Source organism: Lissotriton helveticus, chromosome 3_1 (assembly GCF_964261635.1).
Source record: "Lissotriton helveticus chromosome 3_1, aLisHel1.1, whole genome shotgun sequence".
NCBI lineage: Eukaryota > Metazoa > Chordata > Amphibia > Caudata > Salamandridae > Lissotriton > Lissotriton helveticus.
This window is the reverse complement of record NC_136061.1, coordinates 226,424,354-226,448,374: the sequence shown is the minus strand read 5'-3', so window position 1 is coordinate 226,448,374 and position 24,021 is coordinate 226,424,354. Positions and strand designations below refer to the sequence as shown.

The 24,021-nt window shown below is 44.8% G+C and overlaps 1 protein-coding gene across 4 annotated transcripts in view; it reads right to left on the bottom strand.

Annotated features, from left to right (window-relative positions):
- The window catches only part of LRWD1 (leucine rich repeats and WD repeat domain containing 1), a 262,211-nt gene that overhangs the window by 38,554 nt on the left and 199,636 nt on the right, over positions 1–24,021 (bottom strand). For all 4 annotated transcript variants that reach the window (XM_078679669.1, XM_078679668.1, XM_078679670.1 and 1 more), the window contains 2 exons: positions 19,179–19,386; positions 10,988–11,060 (listed from right to left, as the gene is read on the bottom strand). In XM_078679669.1, coding sequence (XP_078535795.1) covers positions 10,988–11,060; positions 19,179–19,386 — 281 coding nt within the window. The remainder of the gene's footprint in view (positions 1–10,987; positions 11,061–19,178; positions 19,387–24,021) is intronic.

Genomic DNA, 24,021 nt, shown 5'->3' with positions numbered 1-24,021 from the left:
AGCAGGAAACCCACTTCAACAACAGAACTTAGTCCAGCTTATTAAGCACACAAAATAGTAACTTAAATGTCCTTATATCATAAAAACCCTGAAGTAATTTTCACCTCCAGGGATTCTGGGCATGTACGTGATCTTTGGCACCCAACGTTCAGCATATGGTTGTTTGAAAGAATAATGGTGGTGATATGCATACATTTTAGCAATTCAACACTTTGGGGTAGGACCAACATTAATGTATGATTACGTTTAGGTTCCACGTAAAGACGTGGGCATTGCTGATGAAGTCTCACCCTCCCAAAAGGCTGCCACATGCGGTTTCTCAGTTGTGCCTCCTCTTTCCAGTCAGGGGACAAATAAACTTGAGCAAGAATGTCACCCAGCGATGATAAAAGGGTGAACAATTTTTTTTTTACCAAAACTCCTGTTAAGAAAACTTAATCTTCTCAAATAAATACACTCCACCCCTCCCTGAACACACTTGACTCAGGCTGTTATCGAAAAATAAAATAAAATGTCACTTTATTTTTCAGCTGCTGGCTCTGAGCCAGTGAGGCGACGCTCCTATGCCATTAAGGAGGAACCGCCACTGCAAGGCATTCCCCATCACTTGAAGGCGCCTTGCATCACCTCAGGACTTGTGGTCTGCCAGGGGCGGGGCTAAGTGGCTAGAGACCAGGAAGATATTCTGTCATCACAGTAATAGAACCTCCTGGGGCAGGATATAGGACTCATTGATTGCTGCAGTACCACATGGAGCTTGTGTTGTCCTTGAGGATGTGCACCTGCCTACCTTTGATGGGCATCAGGAAGGTCTCTGAGGCCAGATGGTTCACCTAAAACTCAGGAGGATGGAATTGTAAGTGGCTTTCCGCTGGAGACTAGAAGCCTCTGATCTCCACCTCACCAAGATGGATCCCCCAATCCACCAATGACAGGTTTATTACAGCTGAGTACTCTGGGTGGGGAAGAGAGAGTGGCCAGCAGCAGGAGAGCGTGGCCAGCAGCAGGAGAGCGTGGCCAGCAGCAGGACAGATTGATCACTGCCAGTCACCACTGCACCATCTCCTTTGTGATCTAAATGGATTCAGGGAGTCCGCTCTCATGCTGGGCCCACTGAAATCTCAGGGGCCACTGCAGGGCACACATGTGCCACATGACGTTTGGTAGAAGGAGGATACAGAAGGCAACAGGCCAAGAAGCCTCACAGCTATCCTGCCCCAGGAGATCCTGAAATATCAGGGCCTTATTCTGAATATCCCTGACTGGCTGCGTCAGAGGATAGACTTTGAAGGCCACTGGGTCCAGAACTGTCCCTATGAAGGAGCAATCTGTGTGGGGCTCAGGTGGGACTTAATCTTTGTTGGGTTGTAGCATAAATGAGTTGATAGTCATCCATAGGTGGTCTACAACGGACTGTGGGAAACCTGCCACCAGTAACCAGTTGTTGAAGTACCCTGACCACCGAAGATGGACTACAATCAACACTTCGTGAACGCCTATGCTTGTCGAGGCAAGGTCGAAGGACACAGCAAACTAAAAGTGTTACTGACTTACATTGAACTACAAATAATGCCTGTGCGGGTATAAGGAATACACAATTTGCAAGTCCAAGGAGGCAATCCAGGCCCCTCTATGCACAGATGACAGGATCTGAGACAGAGTGAGCATGCTCAACTTGTCCTTCCTCAGAAAGGAGCTTGGTGGGCAGAGATCCACGGTAGACTGGAGGCCTATATCCTTTGAGAAAGGGGAAGGCTGCTATTCGAGTGGTTTCTTCATTCAGAGTCTGGTATTCTTTTGATGGCTACCTCGGGCCACAGAAGGTTGACTTCTTGCATCAGGTTTGCAGAGTTATCCTCGGGGAGTTGTTTTGGTGCAGGAGGAATTTGGGGTGGGGAGGACAGAAAGGGCGGGGCATAGCCTCTTAACAATATGGAAGACCCACCTGTCCCACATGCTGGCTCTCCAGAACTACCATATTTTGCCTTCTACTGGTCAAGGATGAAACTGGGAAGGCAAACTTAAGTGGCTTGCCAGCTGTTGCAGCAGGAAAGGAAGAATTTAAGGATCACTGCTCTGCTGATCTGAACAGTGTCTAGCGGTGCTGAGGCCCTGAAAGTTGGCTATTTAAATACAGGTTGTGAGCGCTGGCTTAGTCTGTAAACCAGCCCCTTAAATTAGCCTCTGAATTTATTGTATTGGTGGGAAAATTGAGGCACACAGTGTTACGGCGAGGCAGTTTACAGTGGGTAAGCGTAAATCATAAATCAGGTCATATGCATTTCATGCTAATATAAGTGGATCCGAGTGGGAGATGTCCAGATTAAATGTACATGTTCCGAGTTCTGCAGTCAGTCACTCTCGATTAAATAGATACTGTGGCCCGATAAGACAGGCCAAGAGATTTGAGACACACCTCCTGTCCAGGGGCACCTGAGCTAGAGATGGTCAGACAGTAGAAGACATGAGGGAGGAGACTCCCTTCACAGCCAAGAGATTAGCACTCTTTCATGAGCGGTGAAGAACAGCTTACAAAGAAACCTCACACAAAAGCACAATGCATACTTTGACGGTGTTTACCATGGGTGACTTCTGGTAATCTTAAAGTGGCATCTGAAGCCAGCGTGGGTGCCTCGGTGTCGTGAGATACCCTCAATATCTCTTCCGATTTGGCAAACAACCATTATTTTCAGGCCACAAGTATACACTTCAAAATAATTGTGTACTTTTTGTTTTCTACACAATCCTTTCAGAAAGCAAGTGTATTACTTCTGGAGGAAAACCGTAACGTGTCACCTGCAGTTTACTGCATCTGTAGCATACATCGGAGTGTAATTAGCGAAACCATTTCTCCTCGTACAAGGTGTCACACTACTATTACTAACTGGTGAGTTGCCTGGTGGTTAAATTGACATAGGTGAACAGATTTTAATCCCGCGATGCCAGTTCATTAGGATGTATGTCATCTTAAGCATTTGTCTGTGCACCGGCTTCAGAAACAGCAACACCGTGAAGACACTAGGGCAGGTTCAGCACCAGTATTCCAGCTCTACACAAGCTGCTCCACCACAAGAGCCGGCTAGAAAGATTTAAGTTAACTTCAGATAAAGTCAGGCAATGGCGTCTAACAAGGTAAAAAGTCACATTCCAGAGACGACTTCTGCTCGGGAATGGAGACAATGGTCCACATATCAGGACGGTTTCTACTGTAGGAGATGCAGTTGAATTTGCTCTAATAAAAAGTCAACAATGTGGGATTCTTTTAAATGTTGTCATGCTGGTAAGAATTGTGAACTTGCGTTATCAGCATTTAATAAATTGCTTTTGAGCGGGTTTCAGGGTTTCCTTGCAGACTGCAGTCAAGTTGGTTAGGTTTATTTGTGTCTTGGATGGTCCTACTTTGATGCACTCTATTGAACAAACAGGGAGGCATGGTGGCCTGCTGTTCATAGGCTCAGGTAGTCATTCTGCTAACTACCTTCACAGCTACCCACTCAAGTGCAAACATTCCAAGATTCCACAAGAACCTACCATAACACAGGCTAATGGGAAGGATGCAGGAGATACCAAATACATATTCTAATTATTCTAATAAATACAACTAACTACAAAACAAAAAAGAAAAACCCTAAGGAACAAGAAATTCCAAATCCCACCATCCTCCAATGTTACAGCACCTAACACTTTGGTCACTCGATAAGGTTTACGAAAAGGTGAAGATGTGCTTGATCCCTTTTGGTGGTTTCACCTTTACAATACCCCCCTCCTTAAGACCTTTAACTGGCAAAGGGAGGACATGTAGTCCTGATACAAGTACTTGAGCTGTATAACGCAGAGTCCAGCAGAGATCGTCAAAGTGTGATGGTCCGTACCGGTGTCTCGCCTATCAGCCTCATCCAATTTCCCCACAAGACTCACCCACCTCTCCCTCAGAGGGGTCAAAGACGTAGGTGTGTGTGCACTACCAGGGAATTGTAAATTTGGGAAACACCACCCCCCTTGCCTAAGTGGCCCATTACAATCTTATTTTCTAAGGGGTTATAGTTAGGAATGCTCTGGAGGGTGTCTTGGTATGTATGTAGTGCATGTCTTAACTGTAGATAAAAATTTGAATTGGGCAGGTGGAAATCAGATTGGAGCTCCTGTAAAGCCAGAATGTGGCTGCCACGCCACATGTTGTCAAGCTTCGATATTACAATGGATTCCCATCCCCTAAAACCTTCTAGGGTGGATACCTATTTCAGCCACCTGCCCCTCCCAACCACAACAAAGTGTCCTCGGTCAACTTGCAGTTCCAACCCAGCCTCCGCAATGTGGCCCTCCACACTCCAAACCCGTACCTGGGTAACCGCTGGACTGTCGAAAGGGATGGGGGCACCACAGAGGATGTGTAGGAAGTTATTGAGGCCCAGGATAGCCAATTCGCCCTCTGTATGTGGGATTGTCCTACCCTCCATGCAACCATCACTCATTAATAGGTACTAGCTGTGAAGCCCAGTAATAAAGGCGCCTGGCTGCCATAGTGAGGCCCCTGTCATACATTTCCCATCAGCACTTGCTAAAGGATACCTCGGAAAAGGGTACCATCCCAAATAAACGTGCAGCTCAAAGCCTGCACAGAGTCAAACCAGGTCTGGGGGTTGTGCAAAGGGTAGTTTTGGAGAGTACAAGGTAATTTGAGAAGGATCATCATTTTATACAAAGCGATTCTACCCATAGTTTTGAGAGGTAGGTTTATCTACTGTGAAAGATCTTTCCTAGCGATGTGCATCGAGGTGCCACATGAAGGCCCTAAATCAGGTCCTGCTGCCAGGATATGTGGACCCCAAGGTACTGAAAGCTAACCCGATGCACCGGAATGTGGGACTGCCAGGTCTCATCCCGGTGGTCTCCACTCAGTGGGACCAATGGGATTTGTCCCGGTTAACCCGAAGTCCTGATGGCTCACCAAAAATGCCTAGGATCTGGAGACTCCCAGGCCCTCCCCTGGCATTTAAGTCAGTACACAATTAATCATCAGTAGAATGAGGAGGAGCAAACGGTAGCCTTCCTCATTAACATCAGTAACCTGAAGGACCTTGCCATCCTGTACTGGGTCCAAATCTGAGCCAAACACAGAACATGAATCTTCTGCAGATAATGAGGTCGAAGCAGAGATCTGGGATTGGTATCTGGCTGTATGACTACCAATTGCGCTTTCGGGATTTCACACCATAACATAGGCCAGGAGTGGGCTGACCTCAATTTGGGGTAAGAGACCGGAGTCCGGATCAGATCGACTGGCACCAGTATGGAAGTTACTACTGGAATCGGTAGGGATCTGCTAGCGGGTCTCAAGGGAGCAGACCCGACGGTAAGCATCCAACTGGAAACCCCTGCTGCTCCAGGAGGTCCAAAGGCTTGCTAGACTCCCAGAAGCCCATCAAAAATCTAGGCTAAGATCAAACATGCCCTACGCTCCACTATCCCCGATTTCTCCTCCCTGCCGGAATCCTCCCCCTGGAGGATAGATTGCTTTCAGAACCCTCCAGACAAAAGCCATTTCCTCCACGTACCGTAAGCTTTGTAATAACCGCCCAAATACATTTCAGCCCCTACGAGACAAATGGCAGACTGACCTAGGTGACTTGGAGGAGGATGAGTGGCGAGCGGCCCTGATGTCCCCCAGGGAGGTGGCGATTAGTCATCGACTCAGACTGATCCAATTGAAGATCTTACACAGGACCTACATGCCTGCTACTCTGTTAGCCAGGAAGGAATATGATAGGTGCCTAGGGGGCTGTGGACACACCGGTACCTTCTACCATGTACTATGGGAATGTCGAGAAATACAGCGATTTTGGGAGGTTGTTGTCCGTAAAATGAGAGACTCACTGGGAAAGCCCGTTCCTCTGCTGCCAAAAGTAATTGTTCTCAACATCTGGGGAGCTACGGACCTGAACGATCTTGACACAGTGGGCTGCTTTGAGTTTCCTAATTGCTAAGCGATCAATTGCAATGAAGTGGGGTGCTGCAGATAGACCTCTGGTGGTGGGCTGGATGGCAGAGCTGGACAGATGTATGTTGGCTGAAAAAACTTTCTACAAACTTTGTGGCTGCCCTGCGAAATGGGACAAAAAGTGGGGCCACTGGAACATCTATAGGGGTGAACTATGTGAATCCCCCCAAGGTAGAAATGACCATGAATCGGACTGGACTACTGGATAGAAATGTACATTGACTTTTCTGTGTTGTAAATGTATCTTGATATTGCTTGACCATGTCGAATGTACCTGGATTCTGACTCTGTAATGATCTCAATAAAAATGTATGTTAAAAAATAAGAAAAAAAAAAATTCTAGGCGAGAACAAGATTCAGATACAACACTTAAATTAAATGCGACATGCTCAAAGAGCTTTGAGAGAAAGGAAGGCTTGAAGTAGGGGGATGTCAGTCAGAGGAAGGATCTCGGAAACGTCTCCACAACACACTAAAAAAAAACTTGCCAATAGGCCAAAATTTAAATCGGGTGGAATGGGGGGGGGGGATATGGGGGGTCAGGGGAATAACTTCATCACGCCACATTATCATACTGAGTGTCTTAAACCAGTCAACATTATGTCAGCACTAGTCCTGTAGACCAAATAGGCGGTCATAGAAACCCAGTGTGTCCATTTTTTATTTTAGTTCCTGCTCCACTCACTTTTAGTGCCCCAAGTCAGACAATTTATTTTCTTCTAGCACTCTTTCCACTGCCTGTTGATGGATTGTGACTTTCAATTAAAACGAACTAACGCATCCCTCCCCTTGCAATGACTAAAATACAAAATGGTATGACTGATCTTACTAATCACCTAACCTTAATATCAGATTGCAAACTGGGGGTCCCTTGCTGCGGCAAGCAGATGGGTGTCACTCCTCCTTGTCAATGTCCCTATCTGTCAGTCACTCACAGCTGCAGTGTTCATTTTCAGTTTTTCACAAGCACCTCAATAAAGTTTTTCTGTCAAATCAGAGATAAAATATTCTCTCCTGTTAGTAGATTTTGCCATCAACTAGAAGTACATATATTCTTGCTCTCCGCGACACCCTTGCGCTGGCCTCTGCTTGTATACTGCCGAAGAGCATCTTCTGACCAAGCTCCAAAACACAATAAAACTCAAACAATCAGGCCAAGGATAATTCTGACTCTGGAGGCTAAACACCAGGTGGCTGTGAGACGCTTAATTCGCTGACTTTACAACACCACATCGGGGAATCTTGTCATTAACAAGGACTTAGTTAAGAGTTCGGTCCCCGCTTTGGAGGAGCTGAAAACAGTCCTGAGAAGGCAGGTAATACCCTACTAGACAGCAGCTGAGCACAAAATACATCACAAAACATTACAGCTAGAATGCAACATGGTGGAGGATAGAGCGAAGTCACCGATAATGGCAGAAGACCAAACTAGACACAAAATAGAAAAGAGGAGGATGAGGCACCACCACAAGATGGACACCACCACAAAGTACCATATAACAAATGAAGTTGGAGCTAAAGCAAGTAAACTGCTGCGTTGGTTAGCCAACAGGAAACAAGCCCTGTGCTTACTCCCCATCATCACACAATTCATGCAATACACTATCACTGATCACCAATAGACAGCACAAGAATTTCCAGCCTACTACGAGCACCTATATGCGGAGGGGCACACATATGATCACACCCGATCACAGAAGTCTTGATTTTTCCAGATCTCGGTGACACAAAGTCTTGAAGAATTGCTCACGGCGGCCGAACAATCAGCAACCATCCAATCACTCTACACAGGGAAACATCTGGACCATTGGCTATCCACTGGAATTATTTTAGAGGTTCCCCTCATGCCTCACCAGACCATTGCTAGACATGAACATTGAAGCACTGGAACATGGAGAGCTGTCACAAGTCCTACAGGGAGCCACAATTTTTGTCAATCTCAAACCTCAGAAACCTTCAGACTAGTGTGACTGATAAAGGGTCATTTCCTTACTTAATATAGAAAACAAAATCCTTGTTGAAATGCTAGCGACAAGAATTGTCTGGGTGATCACGACACGGATACACCCGGACCAGAATGGATTTAGGCCAGGACATAGCTTAGTCTGCCTTGGTAATGACTGGAGAAGCCACAGACTGCTGAGTGCGGATAATGACAGACTTCGAGAAGGCGCTTGATTTGGTCAAATGACAATTCATGTCCCGCTGTTTGGAATGGATGAACTTTGGACCACGCTTCTGTAAGTGTTTTGCTGCTATAGTCTATATCAAGGGCACAAGTCAGTCAATGGGGAACTCTCCCAAAGCTTCCAGATCACACGGGGGTGGTCAGGCAACAATGTCCCCTGACACCCCTCCTTTTCACCCTGAATATAGAACCCCTGGCGAAGTGGATTAGATGAGAGATAACCCAGCGGCTTTACTTGGCCGAACTGCCCCAAAGACCGGTATTTCTGTAAGCAGACGACGTTCAGGTCTACATCCAGAGACTTCCCTCCCTGAATGATGCAGATGCAGCAAATGTATGCAGACGTTTCAGGACTTCTAGTTAACGAGCAAAATCCACTTATGTCCGCCTGCCATGAACCACGACAACATATGGGCCACCTCTCAATGACGATGGGCGAACTGTCACTTTAAATACCTAGGCATGCAAGTAGCCCAGGAGAAGCAACAAGCTTGGGATTTAAATATTGCCCAGTTATTAGATCGGATTAGATGCGATATGGACGAATGGGAAAGTCTTCCTCTAAATATAGTGGGCAGGGAAGTGTTATTTAAAATGATCTCCCTACAGAGGCTGGTCTACTATGCACTTGATGTACCAACCCAGCTCTTTCAAGGACTGCAAACAGCACTGGTAAAAGTCATCTGGGCAGGAACTCAACTGTGCATCACCTATCGCAAATGTCTGCTCAACCCGTATGACAGGTGCTTAGGAGTTACAGACATAAGGCTTTACTACTGGGTCATCGAGAGGATACCTATAAAAGGACTGGCTACATATGGAGCGCAATGACCTGGCAAAGGCCATGGAGATGCGTGGGCTTCACTTACTCTATGGCTCCAGGGCGGATGCCAACAACTACCACACCCGCTGCGATCCCACACATCGCTGGTCCCTTGGCACCAGGCAATGGGATGGATCAAATGTCTTGAGTGCAAAAGCAGACACACTGCTGTGGACCAGGGCGTGGCTATCCCACACAAACAGCCTCAAAGGATTAGGAGCCTGAAACACCACAGGCATATCTAAACTCGGAAATGTATGGAAGGGGAAAGCTATGGGCTCCTTTCAGCACCTATGAGACACATATGAGATGCACAACGCCCATTTTTACTGCTACCTGTAGCATAGATATGCGCTTGCACACACACTCCCATAAAAGCACCCTTTAGAAGCACATGCAACCCAAGCTAAAATTATACAAAACGGCATAACACTGGTAAACACCACATTTGATCCAATGAAGACATTGAGGAAAAGATGAGAACAGCATGTAGGCACACTAACATTCTCCATGCGATTAAGATTTTTACAACTAAAATACCTCCACAGAGTACACTACTGCCCTGCACAACTGCACAAGATGAATCTTGATCCATGCATTGCATACAGTGCAAAAAGGCATGTTCTTTCACACAATCTGGTAATGCCCAATAATACAAATCTACTGGCGCAACATAAGCGCCATACTGTCACAGACTATGTGGAAGTTGATTGAACCACGGCCTAAACTGATGATACTGGGACTGATAGACGAGAGGGGTGGCAAAAGGAGCACTAGGCTCCTGGTTTCTAAGGTCTGTCTATAAATCAAGGAGGTATACAGAGAAACATAAGGTATGCGGCCCGTGTTGGAATACTCTGAGGGATAAAATGGATACGGCACCACATTAGAATGGCGTGTACTGCTTTAGGTATTTCCGATTGGCAACACTTGGACAATTAAGTATACAAACAGATGTCTGTATGTTGTGAATCTGGTTTAAATAGAGCAAAAGTCAATAAAGTTATTTTAAAAAATGAGCTCACAAGAAGCCCGTATAAGGTTCTTTGCAAAGTAGAAAAATCGGTCATGCAATATGAAGACATACTACCCAGTTGATCATACCATAGAGTGCTTTGATGACCCAGAAGAATGAACAGTCACTGAAGTATATTTAGACTGGATTAACTCTTCTCAGGCACACCATAGGCCATCGTTCCTCCAGCCTGGTCAAGCACCAGATACCAGAGCTAGAACACCAACAATTCTATTAAACTATTCGTATACATCAAACCTATAGGTTTTAGCACCTCCATGCTACACCCACCTGCCATCCGCTACATAAACATGCTCTAGCTCCTTAATATGTGGTTCCAGGGTCGCAGTGCAAACTATTCAGATCTAGATGTTTATAAACATGATTCAAATAGACTCTGGGAAATCATACACTTACAGAAGTCATGAGCTATAGAAAAGAAGTCCGTGCCTAAAAACATTCCCAAAGAACACAGGCCCACAGACGACCAAGGACTCGCACTATTGCACTGCCACGCAGTTACACAATAATGGTAAGAAGGATTACGATCATAATTATTGGTTATTTTTATATAACAGTTTATATTACAGATCTTACTGCTGTGTGCCTTAGTGTAATTAAATAACAAAAGAGGCCATGAACTCAAATGCAATAAACCGTGTAAAGAAGTGGATGGATTGGAGACCACGAGAAACACCAATATATGAAAACCGATGTTTTTTTACACAAAAGACTGACTATGCTACATATATGGCCCAGAGAGCTCGTGCATGGAAGCGTGAGTGGTATCAGTAAGAGAGAACAGGTAGGCCATTTGTGATGATTTATCAGGACACATTCATTTGAGATACCACATCAGACAGATGAGACAGGTAGCCTTGTATGTCTAAATCCTGAGTGTCGTAAAATTGCATCCTCTAATTGCGCTCAGAGTTTAAAATCATGGATGAAAACACTACTTACCTTGCATTAAAGTTATAATCTGCATCTGGAATGCCAATGTCCCATAAAATTATTCTCTTATCATAAGAACCAGCTGGAAAAGAAAATTTAAGAGACTATCAAAATTGGGAACTGATCTCCTATATACTTGGTTCCCTACATACCTAAACACATTTACAGTTCTTCCCGCCCACTTAAGTCACATGCTAGTTATTAATGAGAGCAACACCAACCATCAGTATATTCAATTTAGTGCATCAAAAAAGTACATGCAATGACAACTCTCCCAACTTCACAAAATGTAGTAAGACAAAAAATTGAAGTGAAGAAGATTTTCAAAAAATCAGCAGGGTGTTTCTAGATAGGACACGTTGAATAAAACTCTCCATAATCTTGCTGGATGGATTGGGCTCTCACCGATGAAAGATCAATCTTGGACCCCTAATTCAGGACTGCAGTTCTGATAAACTTGAGAACTGGGCCCTCTCCATCAGTAACTCTGCCTGGCCTTCCAGAAAGCAAGAGAAAGGTTACTTAATCTGTAATCATCTGTTTGTGGCATGTTGTGTAGAGTATTCACATATTGTGCACATTCTACTGTTGTGCCTGGATGCATGCAAGTTGTTTTTCTTTGAATAATTCTTCATGAGTTTGGGACTTCACCTCTTGCTTGTAATGCGCATGGTCATTGGCTCCATTGTTAGATTGTTTTCCTCACTGGGGGTGAAGATAGAGCTGAAGCAAAGAGATACAGGAGACAGAAAGAAAGAGGACTATGCAAGAGAAGAAATAATGATGGCTGCAACCAGAGGCCTCCGAGGAGGAGGGTGGTTGCATGTGAATCAACAGAACTACATGCCACAAACAGATGCTTACGGGGTAAGTAGCATTTCCTGTTTGATGGATGTGTGGTTGTAGTTACACATGTGATGAATAGACTGTGAAGCAATCCTCCCATAAGCGGTGGCTAGTTTGTGGTTGTTGCAGATGATTGGAAAAAGGGAAAGAGTACAGCCTGACCAACTTTGGCTTGCTGGTGAACTAGTATGGCCACACAATAGTATTTAGTGAAAGTCTGCGGTGTAGACCAAGTAGCACAGTTATAAATGTCAGCTATAGGGATGTTTCTCAGGAAGGCCATAGAGACCTCTTTCTTTCTAGTAGAGTGGGCTCTCGGTAGGACCCTTTTAGATTTTACATAACGTTTGGATACATTTAACTATTCATCTCGCCATGCCTGATTTTGATAAAGCCTTCCTTTTATGTGGTTCAGAAAATGCAGCAAAAAGCTATTTAGTCTTTTGCAAGAGTTTCTTCCAATCCAGATAGTACATTTATGCTTGTTAAACATCTAAGGTATAAAGATCTCTATTGGCAACTGGGGCAGGTTGAGGAAAGATAACTGGGAGTTCTATAGTCTGGTTAAGGTGGAAATGAGAAACCACTTTAGAAATAAATGTAGGCTTGGTGAGAAGGACAACCCTATCCTTATGAACCTGAAAGACAGGTTCTTCCAGTGTTAAAGCTTGGAGCTCACGGACACGTCTTAGTGTGGTGATAGCCATGAGAAAAGCTCCCTTCCAAGACAGAAACTGAAGCATATATTACTGGAGGCGTTCAAATGGAGGACCTATATCTTGTGAGGACGATGTTGAGATTCCCCCCTGGGGCAGGGGTGACCCAAGAAGGAATGACTAGAGTCCCTCCATAAAAGCTTTAATGACTGGAATCCTAAAGAGGGAAATGTGTTGCCTATTTTGTAGATAAGCAGCCAAGTGCAGCCAATGTGGTTGGAAAAGCAGTAGCACACAAACCTTTTCCTTTTGGCAGTATAACAGGCACAAGTAGTGGGCCGGCGTGTTTATTGGAGTACATTCATACATTCAAGAGGAAGATAGAGGTAACCAAACTCTAAGACTTCAGGAGCCAGATAGGAAGTTTGAGACTTCTGGGGTCGAAGTGCTTGATTTTTCCATGGTTCTGCATGAGAAGGTCCGGCCTGTTTGGGAGTTTTTTTTAGCGGAACCACAAAGTTTAATGAGAGTGGTGAACCAGGGCTGTCTGGCCCAGGTGGAAGCCACTATGGTGAGGGTTGTTTGCCGAAGCCACCAAACCACAAACGGTAGAAGGAGGAGAGGCAGAAAAGCGTAGTTAATTATTTTCCTAACCAGTTTATCCATAGTGCATTGCTGAGGGAGTGAGACTCTGGAATAATTGTGGGTTTGGGAATATGGAGGTGATGCTTGGGCATTTGTTATGTTTCCTGCTGTGGCAAAGACAACCAAGTCTGGAAACCCATATTGCCGGAAGTACTGGAGGACTCTTGGGTGGAGTTCCCACTCATGGACTTGTCGATTCATCTTGCTGAGGTCAGCAGGTGTATCCTGTGGTGGAGGGCCCAACGCCAGATGGACTGGGCTAGCTGAAAGTGCTGGGGAGAGAGTTCTTCCCTGCTTCTGTAGGTAATACATGGCTGTCCTGTTCGTCTGGACGAAGATTACCCTGTCCACTACATGGGAAGGATGGCCTAGAGTCCTAGATGGACATTTAACAGCTTCAGGTAGTTCGAAATGGAACTCTTACGTCACCGTCACTATGATTATTATCATCTGGATTGTCTTGCTTTATTGTATTTTGTTCTGCTCTCTTTTCCTCTGCTGTGTTACTGATGTGAAGCGCTCCGATACCCTCCGGTCAGGCTAGCGCTATATAAAACTTCTTAAATAAAATAAAAATAAACATGGTGGCCCCATTGTCACTGGGATCCCCCTTCTTCCTGGACAGTCTGGTTTTGTAGATGCGCCCTCCCCCCACCCAGTAAGCGATGCGTGTGCTGTGATGGTAATATGCAGAACTGGGTCGAGACAAGGCAGTTCTTGTAACAAACTATTAGTGTTCCACCACTGCAGAGAGTGCGGAGCGCGGCGGCTGATCAGCATTAGAGTCTTCCAATGACCATCTACCTAAGACCAACGTTGCCGTGGGAGGTGTGTGTGTGTGTGTGTGCATAAAGGATGGGGGCATGTGTCACCTTGCACGGGGAATGGTGTTGATACAGTAGGCCATGATGCCAAGAAAGCTAATTAACGTCTGGACTGCGACTTTTGATCTGGCTGAAAAAGGAGCAATGCATGGAAGGACTGGACTCTTTCCACACAGGAATAGGTCCTGCTAACTTCTGCATTCAGATCAGCCCTTGAATACGATTGGATTTGAAGGGGTTGGAGATGAGACTTTGCATCGTTAATGGCAAAGCCCAGTTTGTGAAGCAGGTTTAGAGTGGTTTGGGCATGTACTGGATACTGATGTTGCTCCCTTTATCAGCCAATAGTCCAGGTATGGGACTACATGGACATCCGGTCTTCAAGGGTGCACAGGCACTACTGAAAGGTATTTTGTAAAAACTCAAGGTGCGGTGGTGACCCCGAAGGGCAGCACTTTGAATTGATAGGGTCTGCCACTTACCACAAACCAGAGATAGTGTCAATGCACTGCATGATTTGGGATGTGGAAGTAGGTGTCTCGGCGGTAAAGTATAACCATGAAGTTGTCTTGTAGCAGTGTAATGACATCCCGGACAAGGACCATAGGGGAAATATTCTCACAGGAGGAAATATTCTTACAGGATGTAGTCAGCAAGGGGTCTGAGGTCCACAATTGGCATGAGGGACCTGTCCTTCTTGGGAATGAGGAAGTAGAGGGAATGCACCCCTGAGCCCTGCAGGCATTGTGAGACGAGCTCTACGGCCCATTAGTGATGGAACACTTGAAACACTTCCTGAAGCAGGCATTGCTATCTGAGGAGATGAAGTGTCTGCGTGTGGCATGTTGGATAGTGCGTAATAAGCCCCAGACAGTAACTGTGCTGAATGATGTCCAATACCCACTGGTCTGAGATAACGTGTTACAAAGTGGGGAAGAACATTTGAAGCCGTCCCCCAACAGTGGTTTTGTGGATTTGGGAGTGGCGAGGGTTTAAGGGAAGAAGTGAGAAGTCATTGATTGGCTGAGGCAGCTTCTTTGGGGGAGCCACCTTTGCCGCTACTCTTTGCACAGTTACCACGGCAGGCATCTCTGAAGTAGCCTCTTGGGGAGGCTTGCAGTGCTGGCTTTTGCTGAAAGGACACGTAAGCTTCAGGCGAGGTGGCTTTTGTGCCTCCACGATAAGCAGAGCGGCGAAAAGACCCGGGAGCGGAGGGTGTTTGTAAGGCACCCATGACTTTCGCCGTCTTTCTTTATCTTCTCCAACCTTTCATAAATCTGGAGCCCAAAGAGCTGTTACACTATCAGGGAATTGGGAGGGAGTTGGCACCAAAAGTAGAGGGGGTTAAATGGTGAAGTCTTGTATTTCTCATTTACCAAGGTGGGAGGGGTGATTATCAGAGCCTTTACCGGCTCCTTACAAATGTCAGGAGCGAGTTGGAGCATCCCATTTAACATGGGCAGGTACTGTGTAAAACCATGGGCAAAAAAAGTTTTGAAGAGGAAGTTCCTTGTGCATATCCACCCTATAGAAAGATGCAGACTTACCTTGGACCTTGTGGTAGGAAGTAATGTTGTCTGGAGGGGCAGGACAGCCTGGGAAGAGGTCAGAATCCGTATCCCCTGGGGGATCCTCATCCTAGAAATCCCATGGGTCTCCTTGTGGGGGCATATCATATGGTCCTCCCCCACCATGTTCACCCAGGTCAGAATGAGATTCCTGTGGTGTATAAGAAAGTGGGTCAGGTAAAGAAGCAAGGGCGGATGGTGGTGCTTCAGGCCTAGGCTGATGTGGTGGAGAAAACAAGCAGTAGAGGCTCAGGAAGAGAATTAGTGGCTCTGTCTTGCTTTTCCCGCTGCTAAGATGGTGGGAGTTCCAGGGTTTCCTCAAAGTTAAGCTGCCTCTTTGAAGGTTGAATGCCAGATGTCGGAGGCTCTGAAAATTCAGCCTCTCTCTGACGAGCGTAGAGAATGTTGCAGTTCTTGGAGGACCTGTACATTGAGGCAGATGTCCGATTTTCTGTTGGCACAGACTGTTTTGGTTCTGAACGTTGGGTTGGTGCCGAGCCCGGAGAAGGCAGCACCGAATGGATCGCCTTCAGGATCTTCTTCGGCGCAGAGCCAAGACTGGATGGGATTCATACTGGAAAGTTGGCGCTGACCATGGCCAAAGGCAGAGTCTTCCCAGAATTCTATTTATGTGGGTTCAGAGTGCTGGACGCCCCTTATGAGGGGGAAGCTCGAAATGAGAGCGGTGTCGATGGGAAAGAGAAGTGGGAACTGTACTCACGACCTGTTGAGCAGGCTGGAGGTCTGCGAACTCTAGGTCGGATTGGGGCGTAAAAGCCTCCTCGTCGGCGGCCAATGGTTCCAAATGATGTTCACTTTTTGAGGTCATGAGTGCCACAGAGGACGGGGGGATCTTTGCTGCTCCTGAGCCACATCGCAAGTCGATGGACTTGAAGAGTCTTTGTAGACCAGAAGGAACAGCAGGCATTGCAGGAGGCGTCCTTGTGCTTGCGTGAGAGGCAAAGATAGCAGACCTGGTGAAGATCGGCCCAGGGGTATTTCGTACAACACAAGGGTAGTATCCAAAGGGTGTCCATTCCATCACAGGTGAGGCATGGTGAGTGCAGAGCTAGCAGAAGGGTAAAAGGCCATGAAGGGCAAGGCCCCACCGAGGGCCGAAGTCTACCAGATGTCCGCCCCAGACAAAACTGCAGGATTCTACCAGATACAAGAGAAGGGAGAGAACGTGATCTTAGACCATACCAACGGAGGGAGAAGAACCGTGACGGCCAAAAATCACGCGGCAACGGTGTCAATTTGGAGCACAGGAACACACGTTTAAACCAGGCAGTAGAAAGAACAGTGATGGCTCCTCCACTAAGGTCCCACTGCTTTTAAGCAGGGTCACTAAAGGAAAAATAAAATGATAACCAAGTTATTATCATTTTATTTTTCCTTGATGCGGCAGCTTTGCGGGTGGGGCGGGGCTGCTCTGCTGACCAAGGAGGGGAGGAGAGGACAGGAGTGGTTTGCACTTTTTAAAGTGTGCATCAATATTTGCCCGACCCTCTGAGGCTGGCCAAACATTCATGTGCAGTTTGCTTAATTACAATCTGCATTGAGCACATGCCTGGCCTCCCATTTTCTGTATGAGCGCTGATCTACAGCGCTCAGACCAATCACAACGCTGCATTGCGATTGGCTATCGGGAGGCTGGGAGCCAGGTGCATTCTGTTTCCTGCCCTGTAAATGGGGAAGAGGACCGAGAGGAGGCAGCAGCGATGGCGGATGGCAGACAGGTAAGTGTGTATTCATTTTTTTATTTCATTCCCTCCTCTACCTGACCTCCCCTCCTCCCCCCACTGCCTTCAAATACCAGCCGCCATTGAGAAAGAAAACAAACACTGGAGCCGATGACTATGTGCATTACAAGCAAGACTCACATTACCTTGTGACTCAAGAAAAATTCTTCGAAGAAAAACAATTTGCACACATCCGGACCCAACACTAGATGGCAGGAGTATGCACAGCATAGTGCATCTACAGCCGCATATGCCTCAAACATTTATTTTAATAAACACTTGCAGAATATACCATTTTTGTTCTAATAACAACTCTCAGTAATGAAAATGTGAAGTTTTACTAAAGACAAAGCATGCCAGCAAACCTACATAGATGTCATGGCAACAGCCTTACAGACAATAATACCTATTTTGGTGGCGATTCAGAGGCCAAGAATAATTCACCATGTCTGAGTCTCTGGTTATTTGCAGAGCCAAGTTGACTTCTGGTATGCTAGAGCAGTATATATATAATAGACTAAAAGTGACTGGCGACTGCACAGTTACTCCTTAAGAAGCTCATACAAACGAGTGCCACATTCAAGTGTTTCCAAGACATTACGCAAATCACCAAAATAAGGTAATAATGTTCTTTTAACAGCGACTCGAGTCTCTGCTAGCTTGTAACCCGTTCTTTAGATTTACAGTAAATACCCCCAAGGAACTTTATTAGATTTTGAAAAAAGATTTCAATTCAATATACTTGGCCATGCACATTTGCTCCATCTTTACCAACGAGTTGCAATTCACTTTATCAAAAGTGGGTGCAAAGTCTATGTATGAACACTGGAGAGAAAAATGGTCTCACCCATTCATTCTTTTTGCAGCAAATGTGGTATAAATGTGTGTGTGTATATAAATACACACACATACATAGAGAGAGAGCGGAGTTAGAGTCTGAAAGACTAGGATTACAGTTGTTCATGCAATTCAGGAAGCAAGTCACAGCACCAATTCAGGAAATTAGTAATAACCTGACAGAGCAATCAGTTGGGAGAAAGTGTGTGTTTGGGGGTACTCAGAGTTTGGGGAGGTTAACAGGATACTAATGAGAGAGAGAGATACACAGTAGAGGTGTTTTGAGGTAAAGGGAAGAGGAGGTAGGCATTGAAAGCAGAGATGCCAGGAAAAGACTGCAGACAGCCTGAAACGGCATACAGCGTGGTTTTTACAGGGCACGATTGGGAGGGTTAGCAAGTGTTCAGTAACACATTTCCGGAAAGCTTAAGGGTATGCAAGTGATGGCAGTCTTTGCTCAGGATTTGAGAGCTTCAAAACATGACTTGGTGCCTCACAGGCCAATGCCCATGCCCGAACAATTTGTAGCACAATGTAAGATCCACCAAAGTGCACTAGGAATGCAATCCAAATGTTTTGCAGTGGAAAGTCAAACATGTGAAAGTAACAAATACACGTTGCCTGCACACCAGATGTTCTCAGCGTACAGGACTATTTGACTTCTTAAATACCATTGTGGTACGATGGCATCAAAACTGAAAAAGTGACAAACATCCCATCCAGATGCAAGGTGAGCTTTAATGAAATAAAATAATTTACAAAATAATGGCTTTATGAGATGCAAGTACTACAGCATAAGCAACGACTCGATGTAATACTCACCCTAATGCCACAAAAGAACAAGGCCCACCAGAAATTTGGTTAGCGCAATAGCAGAATGCAAGAAACTACAAAGGCCAAAAATGTTCTAAAGCTCATTTATTTGTCAATGTAGGTGGCTGTGCTATTAACTATATTTTCGCTAAATACTGATTCTTCTAAACTGGTCATCCACTCCATTGAGCTGGCTGGATAAAAAAAAAAAAACCTAAACTAAAAAACCATAAAAGAAGAAGAGAAGGAACAATAACATTTAAACTTACTGAAGAGGAATGTTTCTTGCTTGGAGCTGAAACAAATGGTGGCTATTGGCTTTTGATGAGCCTTAATTTCTCCATAGCAAAAATTGGCTTTCGCATGAATTAGCTTGACCACTCCTTTGAGGCCAGCTGCTGCCAGTACATTGAATTTTCGCTTCTGCTGATCTGAAGTCATCATGGTCAATGATGTCCATGCCAAGGTAAAAAACTCCTAGGGAATTAAAGATAATACATAGGGTGATTCATCTAGCAACACAAAGTAATGGATGGATACTGGTCAAGAACCCACCCGCTTCCCAGCCCTGGAAGCTACAGACGGTTAACCAGAAGAGCGATGATAAAATTGAGCTAAATGCTAATTGTCGTGTACATATATGTATCCATAAGTTATTTTCAGTTATTTGTGGGGGAAAATGCATATTTAATCACAAGGTACTGCTGCTTCCATGTACAGGTGAGTGCACATATATACAGTGCTTCATGACTGCTACTAAAACTGTACTGAGTGTCAAGTGTATATATGTATGTGAAAGTTAATTTCAGTAAATGGTTTAAAAAAATTATGCTATTCCTTTCAACCTTTGTCCCACACTCTAGGAGGTATAAAACAAAATACACACACCGTACTGCAACATACCTTCAACATTTCTTCATAATGAATACACCTTAAAGTAGAGTCCAATTTTTTAGATTTAATTGTATTTTTTATGCAGGGGCACAGTGTTAATAAGATCAACAACGGACATAAACAGGGGCATAATTGGGTGCTGTTGCCGCATGGCACTACATTTTGGTTTGTATACTAATAAATCAAATTAAAATAAAATTACTTATATTAGACGACAAAATTGCACTGTGAAAGCTCATGGGCAGGTGTAGCGTGTGTAAAACATACCTGTGGAACTGAATTATAAATACAACAAAACCTAAGGGCTTTGCCTTGAAAATGTATTTGTCATAAGCAACATAAAATGATTCAATGTATGATGCACATGCAGCTTTTACATTATTTGATCTTGCCACTCAATCGTTTGGTTGATGGTGATGCCCAGAGGAGCAGTCTTGCACCCTATGTAATTTTTAGGTCTTGCCTAAGAGAGTGCATGGGCTATTTCGAGATGTTCTGTTAGTTTGCAGTGGGTTTAGTGCCCACCCATTGCTTACTAATGGTTGTCTTCATTGTCACTCATTCGCTTGCGTCAAATCCGTTGGCGAATGTGGGCTTCACTTCCCCTTCTTGGGTTTGTCCCTCATCTGGAGCAAGGACCCATTACTTGTGTCCTTCAACTACTCTGTTTTCAAGCGTTACTTTTTTCTTTTTGTTTTAGCATTCTTTGAGAGTGGATGCTTTTTTTTTTTTTTTTTTTTTACAGCTCTCTCCCTTGTGTACTCCACCCACCCAACTCAACTGATGTGTAACCATCCTTCGCCCCCCCGCCCCTCCTTGGGTTTCTTGCCAGTGTGCTCCTCCATCCCACGCTCCATGCTGACCTCTTGCAGTGGGCTTCTCACCCATTCCCCAAAGTCCTTGCTCCAGGTTTCTCAAACCCCCACCAACATCTTTGCTCCACGATCACGGTCGCCCTTCTGCTGCTCCCCCCCCCCTCACTCTATCAAGCTTCTCCCAGGTGTCCTCCATTACTTTTGCTTCCCCCCACCCTTCCGGTAGCTTTTTATCTCCATGCGCCTTCCATTCCTTTTGCTGCTCTACCCTGCCCTTCATGTGGCTTCCCTTTTTCAATTCCTTACAACCTGTTCCAGTTTTCTTTTTTTCTTTTTTTAATTGAATTTACATTCTTGGCTTTGCCAATGCTTGTTATTCTAAATCTTCAGCACAGAAGCGAAAAAGCTGCTCTAGTTCCTCAACTTATGATTGACACTTTCTCCAGAAAACGAGAGAGGTGTTAATGTCTCCCCCAAACAACTTGAATGGAATTGGACAAGTTCTGAAGAACGTGGTGCTTCACATACTAACCTAGCTAGCTAGAAGAGGGTAAGCCGGCTAAGCCTACAGGAAATCCAGTGCCTGGCTCCTAGTCTACCCTGGTGAGTGGGAATGATAAAGCAGTCCCACCTCTCAATAAGGCCAAGGAAGTGTAATGAGCACAACCCGTCTTACTTTTCAACACTCCCTTTCTTACTTTCCAACACTCCCCAACTGGAATTTTATGGCTTTGGTGGGAGGTAGGGTAGGGGCAGGAGGATGAGAGGTGGGGTAGGGGCAAGAGGGTGGGATGATAAAGGGCATTGTGGGTCTTTGGCCTTTTTGCCAAGCTGTACAATTTTAAACCACAAAAGGCCCCATTTTTTCCCACTCAAAAGGTCAGTTTGCCCATCTCAAGTGATTGTAAATGTCCCTAACCCCAAATTCCAAGGGTAAGGAGAAATATGCACCTTATTTGTTCACAGTTCGGCAACTCATGAGTTAGATCTGTTGGCTTGCGGGTAACTTTTTTTAAAGGACTTTTTCAATCTGTCCTTGTTTTTTTGGGGTGGGATTGTGCTTGCCATGCATTCACATTTTATGTATGTGGAGTAGTGTGGCTCACTGGTTAGAGGTGGCAGGCCTGAGAGCAGAAGTCGGCCCGGGACCAGGGTTCAATTCCCGTCGTGGCAGGGTCGTGGACCTTGGTCAGCGGACTCGATAATTCTCGCTTCGGTGCTTACTCTAATCAGGGGTTCCACTCGGCAACTCTGGGCATTAGCTTGCCTAATCTCCACAACGGCCCCACCAATTCCAGGGATGCCTGGCTCCACCTTGGGGACTCCCAGCAAGGGACCATCCCACAGGGAAAGCCAGGACGGGTTCCCCAGAGTTATACAGCGGCAGGAAACCTATGGACGGGTAGCAGTGGGCTTTACAAGCTCACAAACATTTACATGTATGTTAATAAAAACACCATGACCCAGTAATATTCGACTGGAGCAGAGTCACTCAGATGAGAGGTTTGCTTACAGGAGCTCCAAATGGATACATCCACAAATATTAAGCTCCAATCAGATAACCAGGTATTTTACTTACCAATATTTAAAAATAAAAATAATACTGGGTGATTTTACCCTAAGTCACAAAATTTAGAACCCACTTCGCGGATCAAAGGGCACCCTACTGCCTGTTAAATGGCACTAAAGGCCGTTCTGTGTATTGTTAGTTGCACTATGTATTCACCAATTTATAATAACACTTCAAGATACTATAGGGATTCTCTGTTGTCACTGCAATTAGAACATCACAGCCCAGTGGAACGCTCCTAAAAAAGGTCAGTGTTACATAACATACAACAATAACCAAATCACAACTCAGACCTGTATCACTCAATAAGAATCAACATCTTTCAGTTATAAGTGCAACTAGACCTCTTTATCAAGAACTTGATTCTATGCATTTACTTTTATGTAACTTTTTTTTCAAGGTTTACAACATTCTAGCCTTATAACACACTACTGAGAGCTATACTGGTTGTTAAAGGCCCTGAACTAGAGTTATAGGCCTGAGCCGCAAGCGAGGGCCAATAGCGAGGGTGAGGGACCTTAACAGGTTTACCCTGAGGCAGAAGAGCTTTACGGCTATTAGAACATTCCACCCATTAAGGGTAGAATATTGCAAATTAAAAAAGGGAGAAACAGGAAGAGAACCATTGAAATTTTGAACCAGAAAAATTCCTATGAAGTGTTAACAGGAATTTATATAGATTTGTTATTTATTTTTGTGTTTTATAGAGCGCAAACTTGACCCGTTAGGGTAACAGTGCGCTTTATATGATAAAAACAAGTATATACAATTTACAAGAGCGAGAGGTCCAAGAGGCTAAGGTGGGTTGCCTGAAGAGGTCGGTGGATAGCATCCAGTTCATCCAAGGTGTGGCCGTAATAGGGTATGAAACAAAATTCAAATTCATTTTTTTATTTTTTATTTGATGCAGACCTCACAAGAGATCAACAAATACAGATATTTAAAAATGATTATTCTTCGGGCTTGGATAAATCTGTTGAAATTCTAATTAAAGGTGATTCATTAATACTATTTATACAACATACATATAAAAATACTCAAATTAAATCTTTTTAAAACATAAAAAAACTTTTTAAAAAAGTAATTAAGTGATAACATACAAATATGCGGGATAGTTACACAGCATAATTAGATCCTTGAGCTAACCTGGCATTGTATCTTAACTGAATAGGCAATAACCGTCGTCTAGCCTCTACCAATCTCGGGTTGGGGCAAATTAATAAAACATGATGCAGATCTTGTTGGCCACCTTTGCATAGATCACAAATGCCTTTAGAGTTATTTATGCCTTCCCACTTAGCTAGAAAAGTAGCTAAAGGAAGAATGCCCAATTGTAAGAGGAGGATACAACGCCTTGCCCAATGTTCTAATTGGAACCGTAACTAAGGCTGAGGTTTTTTAAAATACTATTTTCTCAGTAAATATGTTATAATGTTTAGTTTAATACAGTATTCTCTATCCCTTTCATAACGGATTCTTGGGGCCATATGTTTTAAAAAGAGCTTCAGATGAGCTGGAGACCAATCCTGTAAAAGTGCAAGTGCTAAAGTGCATTTTGAGACCTCAAGGGCTTTGAACAGGTTTCTAAGGATAGTGTACCGGAACACCCCCTCTCTAAAAGTCTCCTGTTTTATCAAATATCTCAGTGTGGGGGAAGGAGCCAAGCTCGCGTCCGAGATGGCCGCGTTTTAGCTCGGCTCCGTTCGCTTTCCTGTCTGGAACGTCTATCCTGTGTTTTATCCTGCCCCGGGAAGTATTCTTTGAGAGACTATGGAACTACGACATTTCGCAGGCACTTACCGTTTGATCCGTTTGTTCCTGGGTGCCGCGGAT